This window comes from Leucopleurus acutus (genome assembly GCF_964270905.1).
Source record: "Leucopleurus acutus genome assembly, chromosome: 16".
In the NCBI taxonomy this organism is placed as follows: domain Eukaryota; kingdom Metazoa; phylum Chordata; class Mammalia; order Artiodactyla; family Delphinidae; genus Leucopleurus; species Leucopleurus acutus.
This window is the reverse complement of record NC_139158.1, coordinates 7,426,949-7,449,418: the sequence shown is the minus strand read 5'-3', so window position 1 is coordinate 7,449,418 and position 22,470 is coordinate 7,426,949. Positions and strand designations below refer to the sequence as shown.

The following is a 22,470-nucleotide window of genomic DNA, read 5'->3' as shown; positions in this document are numbered from 1 at the left end:
TTAACAGGCACCATGCGGATATAATCAGACAAATCCTGAACAAGGAAAACGCTATCAAAGCCTAGTTTCTTCAAAATAAATTGCAAAGTAAAGAGAGCAAAGAAGGAGGGAACCTATAGGCAGTGGTATTCTGGTGAAGGTTTGACACCCAGCTCTCCAGGAAAAAAATGTCATGCTCTCCCATATTAGTCAGCTCAGGCTTTCATAACAAAACACCGGAGACTGGGTGACTTAGGCACCACACATTTATTTCTCAGATCTGGAGGCTGGGAAATCCAAGATCAAGGCTGATTTAGTTCCTGGTGAGGACCATCTCTTTTGCTTGCACACAGCAGAGTTCTCTCTGTCTTCACGTGGGAAGGAGAGAGAGAAAGAGAGAAAAGGTGCCCTGGTCTCTCTTCCTCTTCTTATAAGGGCACAAATCCCATCATGGGGACCCCACCTTCATGATTTCATCTAAACCTTCATCTTCATAATTACCTCCCAAAGGTAATTTAAACACCTCTAAATACCATCACATTGAGAGTCAGGGTTTCAACGTATGAATTGCGGGATGGAGGGAATATAAGCGTTCAATCCATAACACCTCCGGATATGATATAACACGATCCACTGGACCAACTATAAAGCGTTCTTGTTCTCCCCTACCACCGTCAAAAAAAAAAAAAGATCCTAAGTCTAATCAAACATTTACACCTAATCTCTAACATAGAAGAGATACAGGGCATAGAGGACCCAATTATTTACACCACTGGGAAGCAGTCAGGCAAATCTAGAACCTGGGATTCTACAGGACAACTGGCCTTCTTCACCAAGTCAATGGCAGGGGGAAAAGCCTTCTTTTATTAGTTTCTTAAAAGTATTTATTTGTTTGGCTGCACCGGATCTTAGTTGCAGCACACAGGATCTTTAGTTGCAGCATGTGGTATCTAGTTCCCTGACCAGGGATCGAACCCAGGCCCCCTGCACTGGGAGTGCAGAGTCTGAACCACTGGACCACCAGGGAGGTCCCTGGAAATGCTTTCTTTTAAAGGAGAGGACTCTCCCGCAATGAAAAAGACTAAAGAGACACAACAACCAATAAGTGGACAGGAAGTTGAAGGTCAAAAAGCAGTGAAGATGGCTGGGCCGTGGGGAGCCTTCCCCCTGCCACCACTTGCCAGAGCGGAGAATTCTAAAGCGTCTAAGAATTCCTCATTTGAACTTGGCTTTCCAGGTCACTGTGAAGGTATTACTCATCAAGGTTAGAGGATAGGACCTACTTATTTAACCATCCGTTAGCTTGATTCATAACCTGTAGATATTCAGCCATGTAGTATGTGGTCTCTCTTTGTTCTCATGCCTCGGGTCCTGTACAGAAGGAATAGGTTTATGGAATGCGTGCCACTCTTCAGGGCAGAAGCACAAAGCAACTCTGTCCCTCATCCCCTGTCCCACGAACCCGCCCTCTGGGTGTATTCATTCCTTCCTCTGCTTAAAATCCAGGCAGGTCCCACCACTCTTCTGGTTTCTCTTAGAAGAACATTCCCACTCCAAGAATATTAACTTTTATCCAAATTAAAACCTCTCTATCAACAGCTGGGAGATGTGCACCCCAGATGGGGTGTGGGGCCCCCTTTCTAGTTCTCACTCCTCGTGCCCGGAAGACTCGCCGCTATGTTGGACCCTTTAGGGTTGGATACAGATATGAGGAGCAGACAACAGACAAGACTTCTAATCACCATCTGTGAAAGGGAGGGAGGGAATGATCGGGGGAGGGAGGCGGGGAGAAGAGTGAGATATACATCCATTAAAGAGTTTCACCAATGTGTTATCCTTATACTGGGAAGTTCTGGGAAGAAGGGCTGGGCAGCTGAGAGGCTCCATCCTTGTGCAACCCTGCTGGTCAATTAACATTACATTTCCCTTTAGCTTTTATTTGGCATCCGAACAGCACTGTGGATGACAAAAGTCACGAGTGGCCCAAACACAGGGCTGCAAGATTCTACTGGAAACAGGCCTCTAAGGAATTGGGGTCCACTTCTTTTTGCCAAAATAGCTTCATCAGAGGGGCCCACCCTGGGCTTGCGATGGAGGTGACCAGAGCAGAGCACCCCTGGGCAAAGCAAGATGCCCCCAGCACGTGTTAGACACAGACACCCAGCCCAGGAAGGTAGGTACAGGTACACACACATACACACACACACACACACACAGAAAGGAGAACACAAACTGCCAACACGAGCAATAACCATGAAATAAAACTATTTGTCGAGAAACAGCCCTATAGCCCTGCCCATCAGCTGAAACCAAGCCACTGTAAACACATGTATGGAGCCAAGCAGAGGCCAAAGCTGTGAAGAGCCCTGTGCCAAACGCCATCCCCAGGGCTTCTGCTTCTGGAGCGAATAACACACAGGAACATGTGACACCAGGCCAGCTCCAGCCCATAACTTGCCCGGACCTGAATCAGGTGCCTGCAGTGCCCACGCAGGGCTTTGCATGGAAGGGCTCAGTTACAGTCCGGAACACCCATCTCAAGCATCTGGAACCCGCCCCAAGTCCTTAACACCCCCCAATATCCTATTCAGAAATCCATTTTCCACAAATTCATCCAGATCCTCCCTGAACCTAATTATACCTTCTCCCAGCTCCCAGCCTGGTAGAAAGAGTTCTGGAAGATTACATTTGTTTGGGCCTCTTTTTATTTGTGCTAAAACTATCCTTTCCAAGTGTCTCTAGAGTCCCCAAGTTCCAGCCCACCGAACGCCAGAACCCCCGTCCCCATTCACTGGCTCCCTTCATGGACTTCCCTCTGGCCCCTCTCTGCATGCAGAGTCCAGGCTGCAGGAGCCTCCGCCCCTCACCCCACCCCCCCTCCCAGCCCCCAACACACACACACTTTTGAATTACAAAAGTAATACATGAATATACCCTCCTTGTAAAACATGCAAACAAGACACAAGCAAACAGAGGGAAAAAATGGGAGTCCTCTTTCACTCTCCCCTAGTCCAGCCCCAGGTCTCTCCCTATAGGTAACTGACCAAAATGGTTTCCTACCAACTTTTTTCCTGGATATAGATAGATAGAGAGATAGAGAGATAGATATCTAGATATAGATCGAATTTTTTTTCATAAGTGAGATCATGCTATACATATCATTCTGCGATTTGAGAAGCTGAGTTTTTAACATATGCTCCTATGCAAGCGTGCGGAGTCCACACTACTGTGGGTGTTTGGAGAGTAATACTAATAGGAGCCTGGGAGAAGTACTTCCAAACAAAATGAAGGAAATAAAATTGCATGCAAAATTTTCCTGAAGCACTTTAAATGCTCTTCTGAGAACCGCCTTATCCAGCCATTAAGCGTACCGCTCTTCTCAACACAAAATATCCCTGTCTCCTTGATACAAGACGTTGCCAGAATTCATCTCGGTAGCCCTCCCTAGCTTGGTAAACACCATGGAGGACAGAAGAACTGGGACCTTATGGAGCAAGGTTTATGGACCTTGCTCCATAAACGATAAGCAGAGTGGGGCCATGGAAAGCACAGGATTTGGAGAAAGAAGACAAGAGGTGAGCCCTGAGTTGCCACCGAATTTGGGGACCTCTCTCTGAGCCTCAGTTTCCTCCGTTAAAGGAAAGATAATACTCTAATAGCTAACCCTGGGGTGGTGTTAGGATCAAAAGAGATGGATGCTACCAATGCATGTTGTGTGTTCTAGAAGGCTATCACAGCCGTGTGAGTCGTAATTACTATTAAATGGGAAAAGCTAAATTCGAATGAGTTACGCAGACAGGGATTTGGCAACCTTTACTTGAGTACTTAACGCGTTTTCTGGGGGAATTCAACCAGGGATTGAGAAGTTGCTGCCCTAACCGTCCTGGGGTGGCCAGGGCGCCACCTGCCGGCGGAGGAGGAGGCCGCGGGTGGGTCCGGGCACCGCGGGCTCCGTGACCCTGCTCCCTCTCCGACCCCACCACGGACTCATGCGATCGGAGCCGGCTCCACGTTCCCAGGTGGCTGGGGAGCCGCAGCCGAGGCTCCTCCGCGGGCCCAGCCCCAAAGACCGGACGGAATCGCCCCTCCGGTGTCCCTGGCGGCCGGCGTCGGAGTAGGGGGCCCGGATGCAAGGCCTTGGCATCGCGGGAACCTGCTCCCCAACACAAAGCCCCGGCCGCGCAGGTGAGCTCGGCGGAGCCACGTGAGCCGGTAAACGTCCAGGAACCGAGCCACCGAGCCCCAGCCAGCCACGGTCACCCCTTCGCGCGCCCCCGCCGCAGGTCTGAGCCACCTCCACCCGGATTCGGGAGCCGAAGGGGCGAAGGTTGGGAGAGCAAGGGAAGGAAGTGGGGGTGGGCGCGGCCAGAGACCACCGCAGTCCCAGCCCCGCACCTTCAGTCTCTCCGCCCCGAGCCCCCAGCCCCCACTGTCTGTGCCCCGATCACCCCGCGTCCCCAGCCCCCCCAGTCCTCGACCGCCCCACGCCCCCAGCCCCCAATCCCACCTTCCCAAGGCCCAAACCCCGCCCCCGCGCCCCCAGCCCCAGACGGCCCCGAGACCCGGCAGCCCGCGCCCCCAACCCCCAATCCCAAGATCCCAAGCCCCAAACCCCACCTCCCCGCGCCCCCAGCCCCGGGCTGCCGCGCGCCCCCATGTCCCGCCGCCCCCAGCTACTCACCGGCGGCTCCCGTAGCCGCTGCCGGGAGAGCCGGAGCCCTGCTCAGGATAGCCGTGCTGCTGCAGGGCTGCGGCCGGGAAGGGGTAGAGGAAGCCGGTGGCCAGCGCCGACCCGCAGAGGCAGCAGCACGCCCAGGGCAGAAGCAGAGCCAGCTTCATCTTGCGCGGCCGCCCGCGGGGACCCGGAGTCCCGGGCGGGAGGACAGTCGGGAGCGCACCGACGGCCGGACCGAACCCGCGGCCCCCGCCGGGAGCCGAGCGAGCGCGCCGGTGAGCGAGCGGAGCCCAGGTCCGAGCTGGAAATGTCTGGGGGGCGCCCACGCCTCTCAGGGCCGCCTTTTCAAATTCGGCGAGGTGGGCTCTGCGCCGTCAAAGGGGGCGTGGGGCTTTCTCATTAACCCTCGGCGGTCCGGGGCCGAGGAGGCGGCAGTGGCGGCAGAGCTGGGGTTCCTCCTCCGCTGGGGGTCCGGGGAGCCGCGCGCTCCGAAAGCCAGATCTTGTGCCTGGGTCCCCAAACACACGCTCTTTCGAACCTTCCCAACCAAACCCTCTTCGGGTCGCAAGTGCTTACGGAGCACCCACTCTGTGTCTGGCAAGTTCACCTGGGCAATGTTGTTTAATCCCTACAGCACTGCTCTCTATATAAGGTGGTGCCGTTCCATTTTTCAGAGGTACAAACTGAGGCTCAAAAAAGTTAAGCAGAAAAAATACACACTCCTTGTCCAAGGCTCTTTTGACCAAACCATTGCACACCCAGACTTCCCCAGAATTCTATCCCCCTTTCACCTCCAGCCTCTACCTTGCCAGCTGTCTCTCTAAGCTGAGAAGCAGCTGGGAAGGAAGGAAGCATTTGATGTGGGGTGAGAAGTTGTCCCTGGACTCACAGATTCCTGAGGCATCGTATCTGGGAAGGAGCTGGGGGAAGATGTAATACAATCCCACCTTTTACAGATGGGAAGGCTGGGTCTCAGATCGCACACTGAGCCCAAGGCCAGCCTGGCCCCAAGTTGGTCTTTTCTGGACCACAGGATCCCCATAGGGCTTGTACCCAGCACAAAGCAGGGGGGACCTGAAATCCATCCTGTGCCCCACTCCCCCAGGGAGAAAGTCTTTTTCTAATTCTCCCCAGAGCAACCAAGGGTTGGCAGAGGTCCTGAGGCCAGCTCTGTCCCTGCTAACAGTGGGGAACTCCTAGTCCGTAAAATGCCAGTAGGACTGGAGAGAAGCCATCAAGTATGGAAGTGCTCCGTGGACTGCAATCCATTTTGTAAAAGAACTGTGGGGCTGTTGTTAAAGGAAGAACCGGAAGATGCTGTTGAAAATGTGGAGGGAAAGGGCCGCTCCCAGGGCTTTTGTCCTCTTGTTTACATATCCCAATACGTATGCATATGTACATTTCCCCTATGTACCCTCTTGAGTACAAATACCAAGATATCATCTCCAACCCCCTTTATCCTCTCCCCAAACCACCCATTCAATTCCCTCAAATCCTACCTGGGCCTTTTCTTTCTTTTCTTTTTTTTCTTTTTTTGGCCACTAGGCATGCAGAATCTTAGTTCCCCCACCAGGGATTGAAACCTCACCCCCTGCAGTGGAAGGGTGGAGTCTTAACCACTGGACTGCAGTCCCCTGCCTGGGCCTTTTAAATGGAACTTCCACACTTCCCAAGTCCAGAGTTTCCATCTAGGAATCGGGATGAACAGTCCATCTCAGAGTGGACAGTCCCCTAATGGGAAACGTCACTGGCACCTAGGACCACTTCCTTCATCTTGTCCTCCATCCTTTTCTCAAGGCCTAAAAGATTTGGAGAATTTGGGTTATCAGGGGATTTTCAGTGCCTCCCCCAAAAGGAATCTGAACTGTGTTCCTTGGGCTGTTTTCCAACACCCAATAAATGATGAGGTCATCCTCCCCCCCCACCCCCCGCCAGGAATTTGTAAGCATCTGTCTTCCTCCTTTCCCTCCTTTACTTGCATAGTGAGATCTTAAAGACCAGAGGAATTCCACGTTGCTGTAAATTGGCTTTATGCTGTAGACACTGCAGTAAGGGAACAAGAATTTAGTTTTTATCTTAAATTCATTTTTCCAGTGCCATGGGCTGCACCCAAGCTAGAGGGACCAAGGACAGGAAAAGATACCACTATTCCGTACCTGCAGGATTCTTTCAGGAGGAAAAGTTTTAGGAAAAGAATTAATACATCCCAGAAACTTCAGGACTAAGCCAGGTCTAGTTTGGTCCTCTGTTTCACTTCTAGGACAAAAAGGTCATTCTGGCCCCGTGAACACGTATTGAGAAACTTCTGCGTGTCCAGCACTGTCCTGGTGCAGTGAACGCTCTTAGAGAAGCAAATAACATGGTTCTCACCCTCAGGATGCTTACATTATTCTTGAGGAAGCGTTAAAATGGGCTTTTTTTTTTTCCTTCAAAAGCCACCAGGGGCTTCCCTGGTGATCCAGCGGTTAAGAATCCGCCTTCCAGTGCAGGAGGCGTGGGTTCAATCCCTGGCCGGGGAACTAAGACCCCACATGCTGCGGGGCAACTAAGCCTGCACGCCACAACTAGAGAGCCCACGCGCCCCAACTACTGAGCCCTTGTGCTCTGGAGCCCCTGCCACAACTAGAGAGAAGCCCACGTGCCACAACGAAAGATCCTGCGTGCCATAACCAGGACCCGACGCAGCCAAAAATAAATAAAATTTTTTAAAAAGCCAGCAGGCAGTCTGGAGAAACACTCTGCAAACAAGAGGAGGTTCCATTCAGAGGGCAAGGGATTAAAAAGACAAAGATGCAGAAAATCAAGAAATGTGATATCACACACGCCACCCAGATGCAGAAGCCCCAGGTCTGCTCCTGGTGCCCCTGCTGACTTGCTGTGTGACCTGGAGTAAACCCCTTCCCTCTCCGGTCCTCCCCAGCATCTTCATTTGTAAAATGAAGAGTGGACTGGCTTGTCTCTGAAGACCTTTCCAGTTGTGGCCTTCTATAATTCACTTTCCCTTCATCCTCCACTCCTATCACCAAGGCAGCTGTGGATAAACCCAACCCTAGCGAGCCATCACTCTTGTAGGCAAGATTTCCAGCGGCAGCAGCCCCGTAAGGGGGGCCATGGGAGCCGAGAAGAATGGAGAAGGATTCTGTGGTATCACATTCTAACCCCTCTCTCACCCCCAGAGGACATCAGGTAGTAGAGTCCAACTCCAACCAGTACCAGCTGTGTGACCTTGGACAAGTTACCTAACCTCTCTGAGCTTCTTCATCCGTAAAATCAGAATAATAACTGTACCTAAAAGAACTGTACCTAAAAAAAGGTTTGCTAAAAGAATTCAATGAATTATTCACACAAAGTGCTTGGAATCATGTGCCTGACACATTGTAATGCTCAATAAATGTTAATGATTATTATTTGCAGAGCTTTGGTGAAGGATAAAACTGAAGAATGGCTCCCTTTTCAAAGCCCCAAGTGGGCTCATACCCAGGAGTGCTTGGAGCTTTCTCAGGAGACTCTGGAGCCCCGGGATAAACCTGGTACATCTTCCTCTGTGGTTGACAGTTTAAAATGAAACTTTATTTTAAAACAAATACGGGAATAGTATTGAATAGAATGCGACATTTGCATTATTTTTCAAGATAAAACATACTTGTGAGCGGCGGCAAAAGCAGGAAAGTTTGAACGGCCCCTAACTGAGGGGCGTGCTGGTGCCCTCAGAAGGCCCGGCGCCTCCTCAAACGTCAGCCGCCCCGGCTGGCCCTGGTCCAAACTCCACACGAGCACTGCTCTCTGTATTTCCATACTGTGCCCACGGCACTCACCAAATACATGCTAAAGCCCCAGGAGAGACAGAAGCCACTGTTCCCAAGAGCCCAAGAAATCAAGCACTGAAGCCCTGGAGTTGGGACCGGGTCGTAGTTCTGGCTCCCTCCTCCTCTCTTCCTTGGTGACCTTCAGGCATCATACAGCGTGCCCCCACCCCCAAACCTCGATAAAATGGAAACTGGACAAACGAGGGTCAGCAGGGCGCCACTGAGCCCTTAACTCCTCGACCTCTCACCACAACTCTGACACAGTCAGGGTTCTCAGAATCTCCCCAGTTTTCATCATACAAGGAGATGAGAAAAGTGATCTGTCTGCGATCTTGTGCTCTCTCTCCCGTCTGTAAGTTCAAAAGCGCCTTAGAAACGGGGTTGTTTGTACAAAGAGGGATCAGATTTCTTGGTGGAGGTAGACAAAGGCCCTGCCACACACACACTAGAGAAGTGGGCTCCTCCGCAACTATGTTTCCAGGCCCTTCTGATAAGAAAATATCAGTCAGCATCCTCTTGGGCAGACAAAAAGCAGATCTTCACTTCTGCTGAAGTCAGCAGAGAGACCAACTGAACGGAGAAGTAAATACTCATCAAGCTGAAGCCAAGGTAAATACTGACCTTCTGGCATGATAAACCCTCCTGTTAATCTAAAACAGAATCTGCCCCTCCCCCGTGAGTACCCTTACAGGACACGGATCCTGCAATCCTCCCAGAAGTTCAGGGAAGCAATAGTAGGGACAGCCTGGTTTTCATACTGATCTCTTTAGCAGCCCATCCTCCCAGCTGTTCCAGATCCCAGGCCAGCACAGGAATGGGCTGGATTGACTCAACATAGTGGGACAGTTGCAACAAAGGGCCTTCTTTGTTTTGCTCCAAACTTTCTGTACTTGGCCAGGGGCAAAATATGAGAATGTGGATATAATGGAAGACGCCGACTCTGAATTTTCTGCTTTACCTGGACACCCGCAAAATTCCACCCAACCCTATAAAAGGGAACACTTCCTTGCTCAGCATACCTGTTTCCCTAAACTTTGGCAGTGAAATAGATGTTCAGAACACAGCAAATTAAGACAAATACTTCATGCATCTAGGTCTTTTTTGCATTAACATTCACGTATGGCTTTAGCAAGTCGACTGTCTCTGTCTTCTCTTGTAAGAAATAAAGAAATGATGACACACACACACACACACAAAGTAGACAGCAAATTAGATGGCTACCACCATAGCCCATGATCTTAAACACAAATTTGGAAGGGAAAATGAAGTATTAAAAGCAAAACCTAAAAAACACTAAAAACATGGAGTCTGCCCAACTACCAATGCCAAAAGCCCAACTCAAATGTGGTGATAAGAAGTTTGACTGCTGACTAATGCAGCCACAGCTAAACAAATGCTTCCCTAAGAACTTAATGAGATTACTGGGAAAAAATGAAGAAAGGGGATGTCTTTTTCTGGCTGGCTGCTATAACAGAATCCCATAGACGAGGGGGCTTAAAAACAACAGAAATTTATTTCTCACACTTCAGGAGACTGGAAGTCCAAGATCAAGGCACCAGCAGATTCGTAGCCAGGTGAGGACTTGCTTCCTCGTTCACAGAGAGCTGTTTTCTCACTGTGTCCTCACATGGTGGAAGGCGCAAGGCAGCTCTGTGGGGGGTCTCCTTTATAAGGGCACTAATCTCACTCAGGAGGGCTCCACCCTCATGACCTAATCACCTCCCAATAACCCCACCTCCTAATACCAAAACCTTGGAGGTTAGGATCTCAACATATGCATCTGGGGGGAACACAAACATTCAGTCCATTACAGCTATAAAATAAAGAAGACACAACACCTGGGGAGTGTTGGCTTAACAAGCTTTATCCTCGCACAGGCATGAAGATGTAGGGGGTTTAGACACATTGAACCCATGTCAATGATATCCCTCCCTAGCTGCCCCTAGCTGGGGGTCTGTGGTGGGGGATCTGCTCAGGGCTCCCCACCCTGGTTCTCCATACCCCCTCCACTGCCCAGTTCTGCAGTTCAGCACTTGGGGCTCCTACATGAGAGCTTGTTGGTAAAACAAAACGTGAGTGAAAAGGAGAGCCATCAGGGCAGGTAGGTAACAAGAGAGACGTTGGGCTTAGAAAAGGAAAGGGGAAAAAAAAAACATGCAGGAAAAAAGAATTAAACTCGTTCTCTGAGTCACAGGGATGAATTGGGGGCCAATGGATGGAAGATGCCAGCTGAATATAAGGAAGAACTTTGAAATAGGTTGGCCACAGTTGGCTTTAGCTGCATGGTGGGTTGAGGGGTGAGTTCCCCATCACTAGCGGGATCCAGCCAGAGAGTGGGGTAGCACCTAGTAGAAACATTATAATTAAGCAGAAAGCACTACCTATGGCCCTGAGACCATGATTCTTGAAACTCAGAGACAAGAAGGGGATTTAATTAACTGTAGAATTTTCCCTGAACAGGCATGAATAAGTATGGTAGACTTTACCAGTGCTCACCAACATCTGGATCTCCTGTCATCTCTGGGCACAAAGAAAACCTCCCTTACCAGCCTCTCTTGCAGTTAGGCAAGGTCATGTGACTAGCTCTGGCCAGTGAGCTCTGCGCAGAAGGGAGCTGTGCCACGTCCAGGACAAAGAGGAAAGAAAGAGTATGAGTTCTCTCCAAGCCTTCTCCGTCCCTGCCACAGCAGATGTTCTCCAGGCTGGGCCTTTGTCAGCCTGGATCCCTGAGTGCATCCTCTGCCACCTGTTCCCATCCTGCCTTCCTTGTCTGTCCTGCTGCCACACTACCCCCACTTCCACCTACCCCCACCCCCACCCCATGCTCCAGCCACAGAGCAACACTTGCATTCCCTCAACAGGCCGAGATCTTTCCCACTGCCATGGCTTTGCACAGATTGTTCTCTCTATCTGGCATGTTTTTGGCATAGACTGAATGTTTGTGTCCCCTCCAAATTCATATGTTGAAATCCTAACCCTTAATGTGATGAGGCCTTTGGGAAGTGATTAGGTCATGAGGGTGGAGCCCTAATGAATAGGATTAGTGCCCTTATAAAAGACCCCGCAGAGCTCCCTCCCCTCTTTGGCCTTGTGGGGACACAGCAAGGTGATGACCCTCTATAAACCAGGAATCAGGCCCTCACCAGACACCACATCTGCTGGCACCTTGATCTTGGACTTCCCAACCTCCAGAACCATGAGAATTATCATCCCCCCAGTTCATGATATTATAGCAGCCCAAATGAACTAAGACACTTCCATCCTCACTCAGTCTCCTCCTGGTGAGCCTTCTTCAGGATGCAGCTCGTCACCAAATCCCCCCAACTAGGATTGATACCCATCCTGTGCTCCCAGAGGTCTTTCCACAACCTTCTTAGTCCACACACACTTCCACTTGCCATGGTTACTTCTTAACATGTTTGCTGTCTCCCCTACCACACATTACACACTCTAAGAACAAGGGTAGTTTCCCACCCATCTCTGTCTCCCTGGGCCTAACAGTATCACACTCAGTCCAAGCTAAATAAATATTAGCTGGATATCTGAGTAAATCAATGAACCACTTGGTTCATTTTCCCAAGCCCTCAGGAAGAGGAGGGCCAGTGTTGGGAACCTGAGCAACACAATTGTTTACTCTGTATTCTTCCTTCTTTGTCTGTGGCAAACAAAAAGAGAGAAGCACAAATGCAAATGTCAGGTGGGTCCTACAGATGACCAGACCAAAGAAGGGACTTGCCATTCATTTCAAGAGAGACTGGTATCTACCCCACTCACATCTCTATCCAAAATTGAGTTTATCCTAACTTAAGAAAGGATTGTCAGGTGCAATCTTCAAACCAGAAGTCTCCAGATAGCCCCGTAAATACCAGCCCACCAACATCTTATAAGGATTTACCATGTTGGTCTTCGCTGCACATAATCGAAAACACCTACCCAGTGCTTCTCGGAAGGCATCTTTTGCTGAAAAGCAGAGAGGAAGGCAGACCATGTTCCCTAAGGGTGGTTTTGCACTGATACCAAGACCCAAAACAAAGAGAATGAAAAGGTTGTTCCACTTGATAAAACCTCAGTGTAGGGACTTCCCTGGTGGTGCAGTGGTTGGGAATCTGCCTGCCAATGCAGGGAACATGGGTTCGAGCCCTGGTCTGGGAGGATTCCACATGCCGTGGAGCAGCTGGGCCCGTGCGCCACAGCTACTGGGCCTGTGCTCTGGAGCCCGCGAGCCACAACTACTGAAGCCCACGTGCCACCACTGCTGAAGCCCATGTGCCTAGAGCCGGTGCTCCACAACAGGAGAGACCACTGCAATGAGAAGCCCGCGCACCGCAACGAGGAGTGGCCCCCGCTCGCCACAACTAGAGAAAGCCCGCGCGCAGCAGCCAAGACCCAATGCAGCAAAAAATAAATTAATTAATTAAAAAAAAAAAAAGAATCCGCCTGCCAATGCAGGGGACACAGGTTCGATCCCTGGTCCAGGAAGATCCCACATGCTGCGGAGCAACTAAGCTCCTGCACTACATCTACTGAGCCCGCGAGCCACAGCTACTGAAGCCCGCGCACCTAGAGCCCGTGCTTCCCAACAAGAGAAGACACCGCAATGAGAAGCCCGCGAACCACAACCAAGAGCAGCCCCCGCTCGCCGCAACTAGAGAAAGCCCGCATGCAGCAACGAAGACCCAAAGCCGCCAAAAACAACTAAACAAATAAATAAATAAATTTATTTATTTTTTAAAAAACTCACTTCAATTTACTATCATGAAATATCTGTTTGAAGTCGAGACAAGTTCTAGATAAGCCCTTCATTGAGAAACCAGGAAAAAAGGGGAGGGGCGTGAGAAAGCAACCAGAGTGGAACTCTGATTACAGAGTCATTAATTAAGACCATGACAGTCCATGGAATTGCCTTTGATTGGAAAAATAGATGACTGCAGAATTAAAGGCTTTGGGGGAAAATCTTTTCATGCTTAAGGAGAGCCAAAACTTCTTTCAAGGATTTTAAAATTAAGGCACTATTAAAGCTAAGGCGTTGGCTGTGACCAGAAGACCCTGTCAATTTAATCAAAATCTTATGGGGAGCAGGGGGACAAAGTAAGTGACCCGTTTTGTTTCAAAGCCCTGTACAACTGTCTGATTCCACACACAGGCTTTTTTTAGGCTGGCCTGGACACCCTCACAGAGCCACCCAGAGGGACCCCACCATGGGATCTTGAGGGGAAGCAGCCCCCAAGTCCAGCGTCCACCTCTTGGTGCTATCCAGAGGCTGCTACCCACCTGGTGTGAGGGTGGGGCTCAGGGTGCAGCACCAGCCTGGTCCCGCCCGAATCTCTCCCTGGTGTCCCCACTGCCATCTCCTGGCCCTCCAGCAAGCATCCAGGCCCAACAGAACCCCAGCTCAGACACTTACTGCAGGGTGCTTTGGGCACTTTCTTAACCTCCCTGAACTTCAGTTTCCTCTCTCTGTGAGGTGGAAAGAATATTCTCACGCAGGGTCACTAGGAAAATCCATACCTATATACATTCATACCGACAATATTTGAAAAGAACCGGGCCTATGGAAGCTCCATGTGTATTGGTTCTCTTCTTCACTTCCTCTCTCCAACCCTTCCCTAAGTGACCTTCAGAAAAGATGGTTCTAGAATGCAGATCATATCGTTGCCCTCCAGGACTTTGCAGAGGGTGCCAAGGATTTAGATTTGACTTCACTTTGAGCCTGATGCTCAGACCAAAAGGCCCTCTTGGCCTCACCCCATGCCCTGCCTGCTTCCCTCAAACACCTGCCATGGCTCCCGATCGCCTAGAGAATAAAGTCTGAACTCTCCGAACTGGCATTTTTCGAAGCCCTTCATGAACTGGCCTCAAACTACCCTTCCGGAATCATCTCTCACTGCTTCCTTCTTTACCAGCACGTATCCCAGAGCAAGCCATATACACAGGGTTGGGAAATTGCATGAGCTAAGATGCAACAGTGCATGGCTCAGTGCCCAGGACCCAGAGGACTTGGGGAGACAGATAAGTGAACCCACAGATACAAGCAGTGTGACACCTGCATGGAGTGTGTAGGGAGTCCCAGGAGAGGGACTGGCTGCTAGACCAGCCTGTGGCAGTTAAAGGTGTCTCAGAAGAGCCCTATGTGAGCTAAGACCTAGGGATGCGTAGGAGTTTGCCCGAGAGAAAGTGGGGACAGTGCACAGAAGGGGAAAGGAGGAGCAGGGGCAGAGAAGATGTGGGCGAGGGCAAGAGATGAGGCCAGTACAGCTGCACCGGCCCAGACACATCATTAGGGACTTAGTGGGCCAAAGCTGTCTCATTGCAGAGGATGGAGCCCCCTGGAGGAGTTTCAAGAAACAAGGGACAAGAAATAATCAGGTTTGCATTTTAGGAACATTTCTCTGGCTGCAGGATGTAGAGCAAACGGGCACAGGGAAGGTGAGAGGCTGGGAAACCAGTTCAGAAGCTCTCGCAGAAACCTGACTAGAAGTGGAGATGGTGACGAGGGAGCAGATTAGAGAGAATCCCCCAAACTTTCTGCCCAGTTAGAGCTGCATTGCCCAACACAGTAGCCACCAGCCGCTTGTGGCTGTTGAGCTCTGGAGATACACCTGGTCCAAAGTGAGATGGCCTACACATCTGGCATACACAACAGATTTTGAAGAGTTAGTTCAAAAAATTTTTTTTAATATTTTATTTATTTATTTTTGGCTGCGTCAGGTCTTCGTTGTGGCACGCGGGGTCTTCGTTGCGGCACGCAGGATCTTTTTGTTGTGGCGCGTGGGCTTCTCTCTAGTTGTGGCGTGCGGGTTTTCTCTCTCTAGTTGTGGCGCATGGGATCCAGAGCGCGTGGGCTCCAGAGCGCATGGGCTCCAGAGCGCATAGGCTCTGTAGTTTGCAGCACACAGGCTCTCTAGTTGAGGCACGCGGTCTCAGTAGTTGTGGCGCGCGGGCTTAGTTGCTCCACAGCCTGTGGGATCTTTGTTCCCCGACCAGGGATCGAACCCACCTCCGCTGCATTGGAAGGCGGATTCTTTACCACTGGACCACCAGGGAAGTCCCTAGTTCAAAATTTTAAAAAGAATGTAAAATAGGGGCTTCCCTGGTGGCGCAGTGGTTAAGAATCCGCCTGCCAATGCAGGGGACACAGGTTCGAGCCCTGGTTCGGGAAGATCCCACATGCCGCGGAGCAACTAAGCCTGTGCGTCACAACTACTGAGCCCACGTGCTACAACTACTGAAGCCCGCACACCTAGAGCCCGTGCTCTGCAACAAGAGAAGCCACCGCAATGAGAAGCCCACACACCGCAACGTAGAGTAGCCCCCGCTCGCCGCAACTAGAGAAAAACCATGTGCAGCAACGAAGACCCAATGCAGCCAAAAATAGATTAATTTTAAATAAGAATGTAAAATACCTCACTAATAACTTCTATATTGATTCTATGTTGAGATTATATTTTTGAGATACTGGACTAAATAAAAGTGTTAAAATTAACTCTTCGTATTTCTCTCAGATGTTTTTTTTCTTTTTTCTCTTTTCTCTCTCTTAAATGTTTTTAATGTGGCTATTAAAAACTCAAAATCACGTCTAAATCTTACATTCTATTTCTATTGGGTGGTGCTGGATTAGCGGGACCATGGAGGGGGAGGGGGTGCCTACAATGACTCTGGGTATCTGCTCAGGAGACTGAGTGATGATTAGGGTGATAGCAGGTACCACACGCAGCCCCCGCTTCCTGGATGCAGGTATGGTCCTAAGCGCCTTAATCCACATGCTCTTTTCATTCCTCCCAACAATCTAATGAGGCAGATGCCAATGTTATCTCCATTTTGCAGATGGGAAAACTAAGACACAGAGAGGTCACAGGCAGAGCAGGGATGTGGACCCAGGCAGTCTGACTCCAGGGTCCAGGCTCTTAGTCACAACCGATACTGCACTTCTAGAAGTCCCATGAACTGAGGTTGGGAACGGGGGAGCAGGCTGGGAGGGTGAGAGAAGAAAGGAATTCATTTGGGGATGCGTTGAATGTGGATATGCCTCTAGGATATCCAAGAAGGATATTTCACTGGAAGGACAGGCCTGGAACTCAGGGGGTAAATCCATGCTGGGGACGGAAACTACAAATCACTGCGCAGATCATGATGAGAGAAACAGCTAGGATAACTCTCCACACAGCCTGTCCCGAGCCCCTTCCTTCCTCCCTCACCCCCTAATGGCCCACCTCCGACATATACAGGATCATCGATTTGCTGATTCATTTGACAAATATTTATTGAGTGCCTATGACATGCCAGGCCCTTAAGTGGGACCTCCAGTCATTATGTTTCATAAGATGATGCAATAACACAGCAGCATCCACGAAGAATCTCTGTCTCAAAAAGACACGGAACCTCAATCTCATGGAGCCTCTGCGTTTAACCATGAACTTGTTGGAAATACGGGAGACAGAGGAACACGTTAAACGATACCAGAGGGAAGCGATCGGCCAAGTCCAAAGGCAGGATGTCCACCAGGCCAGCTGACCTGGTTTCTCCCAAACACAAAGGGCATGAAGGAAGAAAAATAAGGTGATTAAATTAGATCAAAATTTAGATTAAAGAGACTTAACCAAATGCTACGGTATCCTGGATTGGATCCTGGGACAGAAAAAAAAGATATTAGTGGGGAAAAAAACTGATGAAACCTGAATTAACTCTGAAATTTACTTAATAGTAGTGTATTCATGTTAATTTCTTACTTTTGACAAAGGCACCATGATTGCCTAAGATATTAACATTAAGGAAAACTGTGTGAAAGGTATACAGGAACTCTTGTACCAGCTTTGTAACTTCTTTATAAATCTAAAATTATTTCAAAATAAAAAGGTTTTTTTTTTAAAGAGAGAGGGGCTTTAGAAGTATAAGAGCCAAAGACAATGGAAGGCCCTTGTTTGGATCCTGGTTTGAACAAATCCATTGTAAAAACGTCTTTACAACAATCGGGGAAATTTGAATATGGACTGGATATTAGATGATATTTCTCAGGAATCGTTGTTCATTTTATTAGGTGTGATAATGACATGGTGGTTATGTTTTTTAAAAAGCCCCTATCTGTTAAACACATGTATGTACCGGTGAAATGACATGGTGTCTGGGATTTACTCTAAAATACTCCAGGAAAAAAAGTGGTATGGTAGATAAAATGGGGTCGAAAATGGTTGATAATTGTTAAAGCAAACGATGTGTATATATTTAAGTTGTCCATATTGACAAGTTAAGAGAGGAAGGAAGCGGGGGGGGGGGGAATGTTAATGGGTTTAGAGGCGTCCCTCTGAGATGGAACAGTCTGGTCATCAGCTTGCACTGTTTCCCTGATCAAGACTCACTGCCATTCCCAATGCAGGGGGCCCGGGTTCGATCTCTGGTCAGGGAATTAGATCCCACATGCAAGCCGCAACTAAGGAGCAGGTGAGCCGCAACTAAGGAGCCTGCCTGCCGCAACTAAGACCCAACGCAACCAAAGAAAGAAAGAAATATATATATTTTTTAAGTTTGCTCTTAAAAAAAAAAAAAAGAAGACTCATTGCCAAGCCACCAAGTGACCCACATCCCACCCTAATGATGGTACCAGCAAGGTAGCAGGACAGGGTGGCAGCAGGGAGTTGGGTCCTGGCTTCACACAGCCTTCATTCAAACCCTGGATGGCCTCAAACAGTCCCTGTACCTTGGTTCTACCAAGGTAGACAGAAATGAAGGTAATAATAGTACCTACCTGTGAGGTTGCTGAGAATTTTAAAGGAGTGGATAGGTGCAAAGTGCTTCAAGTTGGGTGTGGCACCCGGTAAGGAATCAGCTCATGTTAGCTGATTTCATTACCATTACTACACGTTCCCCAGCCATTGTAACCCGGTGACCATCGTGTTCCCGTCCCCTGCTCCCCAGCCTCTCCTGGACTTTGTAACGTATCCCATATGAATGCTAAGAATTGCCTCAAGTTGTTTGGCTACAACTGTGCCTTTTAGTTTTCACATGCTCCTAATCAGAAACAATTTGATTAATGCCCTTCACCATTTTGAGAGTCTTCAGATGGGTCAAAGAGATCTCTTTTCAAGTAAGAATTTGCCAAACTGTCTGGCCTTTCCTTATAACTAGCTGATGACAGAAGCGATGTGACGGTGATCCTTGATGATTCATTTGCCTGGGGGAGAGGGGACCTCATGTCCTGTGTCACCAGGCTCCCCCGCCGTCTGTGTAGGAGGGAGCACGCCTTTGATTTATGATCTGCTCTGCTGTCCTGCAGCCCAGAGTCCTGTCCAGCCTTTGCAAGACAGCTGTGCCGTGAGCTGAAAGACGTTGAAAGGAATCCTTTGCTGACCCATCCTCATCCGAGCACACTTGCTCTTTGCGGGGCAGGTATGTAACTAGTCAGTTTACATGTGACAGCATTACACAACACAATCAAGCCTCTTTCTGGCTCCTCTTGTGATTCTAATTTGTAGTAATCTTAAGTGCCTTTCTTAGCAATTTTTCATGCCTATGGAGAAAGACCATTCCACGAAACAGCGTTACCCTGGAGTTGGGCCAGGTTTGCACAGTTCTAGAAATCTGATGGTGATGGAGCCCTTCTCAGGTACCAGGAACTGAGCTGAGTGCCTGGGGTGGGTTAGCACATTTGTCCTCAGAACAGTCCTACAAAGCAGGTGCTATTATTATGGCCATTTTACAGGCAAGGATACCGAGGCACAAAGCAGTGAAGTAACTGGTCCAAGGTCACCCATCTGGGAAGTTATGGAGGCGAGCTTTGAACTCACACTGTCCAGCTGCAGAGCCCAAACTCTTTGCGGCACTGCTTTGCACAGCAACTCACCCAACAGGGACAGCCAGGGACTATAAAGTTCCTGTCTGATATGTTGGGATGTTTTTCTGATGGCTACTGAACTGATTGGATCAAACCATTTTGTTGTTGATGACGGTAATGATGCTGTTTGGTTGGTTGGTTGGTTTGGTTGTTTTCCCTTACTGAATTAATTCTGGGTCTGATGTGTCAAGCACCTTCATGTACCTTATCTCATTTTATCTTCCCAATGATCCCATGACATGCCGATTACTATTCCTATCTTACAGAGGCTCAAACAAAGACGTATGCTTACCCAAAGTCATATTACTAATGTTTAGACAGAGTGCAAAAGCTGAGTTGCCAGTGGCTATGGGAGAGGGCCTTCGGCTCAGAGACGAGAGAACATGATCCTGACCTCCAAACTTCCACCAAGACATTCAGAGAGAAAAGCTGGAGGCGAAACAGAGCAGGGCTCTCCCAAGGCACCCAAGGGAGGAGAGCTACAGGAAACCTGCCTTCTCCTCATGTTTCCTGACTTGCAGTCACCATGACATGAGGAAAACAATCTTCCCTTCCAAAACTTGCTATGAAGATTGATTAGATACCAGAGGCAAAGTGCTTTGAAGGGCAGTGATGGAGGAAACACCCTGTGTTTGTGTTTGGCTTGATTCCCGAGGGACTTCAGACAGCGCTCAAGGCCATTGAATGGATCTGCTCTGGTGGCTGGGCTGCTTTGTGTGAGAAAGGAATTGTTTCCCAAAACATGTCTCCTGGAAGGGCTGCCAAAATCGCCAGGCCCTGCTCCACACCCAGGCAAGTCTTCCTTCAGCCTGGCCATCACGCAAGGAAAAGGAAACTCACACAGTCAGTTCCGCCACGGGCTGGTCCATGAAATGTTGACGCGTACTTAGACATCAAAGTGTGCCTTTGGAGAAAACAATTACCAAATGTTTTAGAACATGACTCCAACATGTACATTTTATTGGGAGGGAAGAAGAAGATGAGATCAGTGGAAGAGACACAGTATCAAACCACAGAATCAGGATGGAAGGAGCATCTCAGGACACTTAGTCCAACCACATCCATGGTCTATTCCTCCTCTCCTAGCCAAGGAGTCAACAGCTTGTATCTGAACACCTTACCCACTGGGCAGGTGATGATAAGTAAGAGAAGAAACACATCATAGAAGTTAGCCGATGTTTTCAACATAAATATTCCTATCCCAAGCCATAGGCATCCTTAGTTTGGGAACTTTGAAAGCTGACTTTACAATATACTCTGTGGATGACACTGAATGAAAACAGGGGCTGTTACACATTGCTGGTGGAAATGGCACAATCTAGGTAGAGGTCAAATTAGCTCTATTTATTCAAATCAAAAAGTGCACATATCCCTGGTAATCCAGTGGTTAAGACTCCATGCTTCCACTGCAAGGGGTCACAGGCTCGATCCCGGTCAGGGAAGTAAGATCCCACATGCCATGGAGTATGGCCAAAAAAAAAAAAAGTGCATATACCCTTTGACCCACTTCTGGGAATTTATCCTACATATATACCAGCGCATGTCAGAAATGAGATACACATAGTGTTCGTTATTCATTGCAGCACAGTTTGCAATGGTATCATGCTGGAAACCACCAAGCGTACATCAGAACAGATCTGGTTCATTAAAGTATGGTACATCTACATGGCAGAATACTGTGCAGCCGTAGAAAAGAAGACGAAAGCTCTCACTACACTGATATGGAAAGATCTCCAGGCTATACTGCTAAGTGAAGAACAGAAAAGCGTGGAGGAGGATATATAGAGCATGATGCCTTTTGCGCAATAAAGGGAGAAATAAGGCCATATACTAATATTGGCTTATATGGGGAAACAATGCGAGGTGCATGAGAAATCAAGAAAAGTGGTTCTATGTTTGGGAAAGGGGTTGCAGAGTGGGGCGGGATGGGAACAGGTGGGAGAGAGACTTCCTCCGGATTTTTCTTTTTCTAATTTTTATTTTTAACCATGTGTATTTGTTACCTATTTAAACACACACATAAACATAAATAAAACAAAATTTAGCCTTAAGTTTTTTGGAAGAAAGTTGGCAAGCAGATGGTAGAGAGTCCCATTTAAGCCAAGGTCTCCTGAGCTTTCTCTTCTCCATCCCCCTCCTAATCCAGCCTTCCAGCTCAGGGATCCACCCCTGCTACGAACGCTCCATTCCCTCCCCACAGGGAGAGGAGACCTTGCTTTTCTCTCCCTTCCTGGGTCTTGCATCTCCAGGGCCTCAGACTTTGTCCACAGGCTACTGAAGCACTTCCAAGGCCAAGGGGAGGACTGCACCCTGGTTCCCAGGCTGAGGAAGGCTATTGTGGGCAGGGGGTTTCCTACTTCAGTTTCTTTATCAACCAGCATTGCAGCTAACTTCCTTCCTAATTATTTAAGAAGCAGGCATGTCTCTCCAAGTCAAACAGCAATTGTTTCAGGAGACAACGTGATCTAGTCTCACAGGAGGAAACAGTGTTCCTCCTGCCTCTTGGGGAATGATGACCTGGCATTATCTTGCTAGGGCACCTTGGATGCTTCTCCAGCCTGGCCTGGAGGGCAGGTGCTGCCACGAGGAAACAGCTGTTCCCGGCTCCTCTTCCTCGTGTAGGGTGCCACGCAGTACCGCCCAACGAGGGTCTTCCTGACCCCAGCTCTCCCACCTCTAAAAGAGGGACTGAAAGAGTGTTTCTGCACTCCATCACACAATAATTACATCTCCAAATACAACCTATTAACAAAAGGTTTACCTGATTACTGATATAAAATAAAAAATAGTGATTCAACTGTATTGAGAGGATGGGGAGACAACAGGTGAGGTGGTAACAAGAAAGCTAATACTGGGACTTCCCTGGCGGTCCAGTGGTTAAGACTCCGCGCTCCCACTGCAGGGGGCACGCGTTCAATCCTCAGTCAGGCAACTAAGATCCCGTGAGCCACATGGTGTGGCCAAATTAAAAAATATATATTAAAAAAAAAGAAAGCTAATACTTCACATATTATCATAACAGAAAAGTCAATCAATACACTATGTCTAAAAATGATATGTTGAGAAAAAAAGCGGTGTAAGCATAAAAATTTTGTATTATAAAGATAACTACCAAAAGAAATGGGTGGAAGTGGTTGTCTGGGTGACAGGTAGGGGGACAGTGTGGGGAATGCGGTGAGAGGTGA

At 48.9% G+C, this 22,470-nt stretch overlaps 1 protein-coding gene across 2 annotated transcripts in view; it reads right to left on the bottom strand.

Moving 5' to 3' along the window:
* The window catches only part of COL26A1 (collagen type XXVI alpha 1 chain), a gene marked incomplete at both ends in the record, with an annotated part of 176,169 nt that extends 171,351 nt beyond the window's left edge, over positions 1–4,818 (bottom strand). For both annotated transcript variants that reach the window (XM_082857331.1, XM_082857332.1), the window contains one exon: positions 4,661–4,818. In XM_082857331.1, coding sequence (XP_082713457.1) covers positions 4,661–4,818 — 158 coding nt within the window. The remainder of the gene's footprint in view (positions 1–4,660) is intronic.
* Between the last annotated feature and the right edge of the window lie 17,652 nt (positions 4,819–22,470).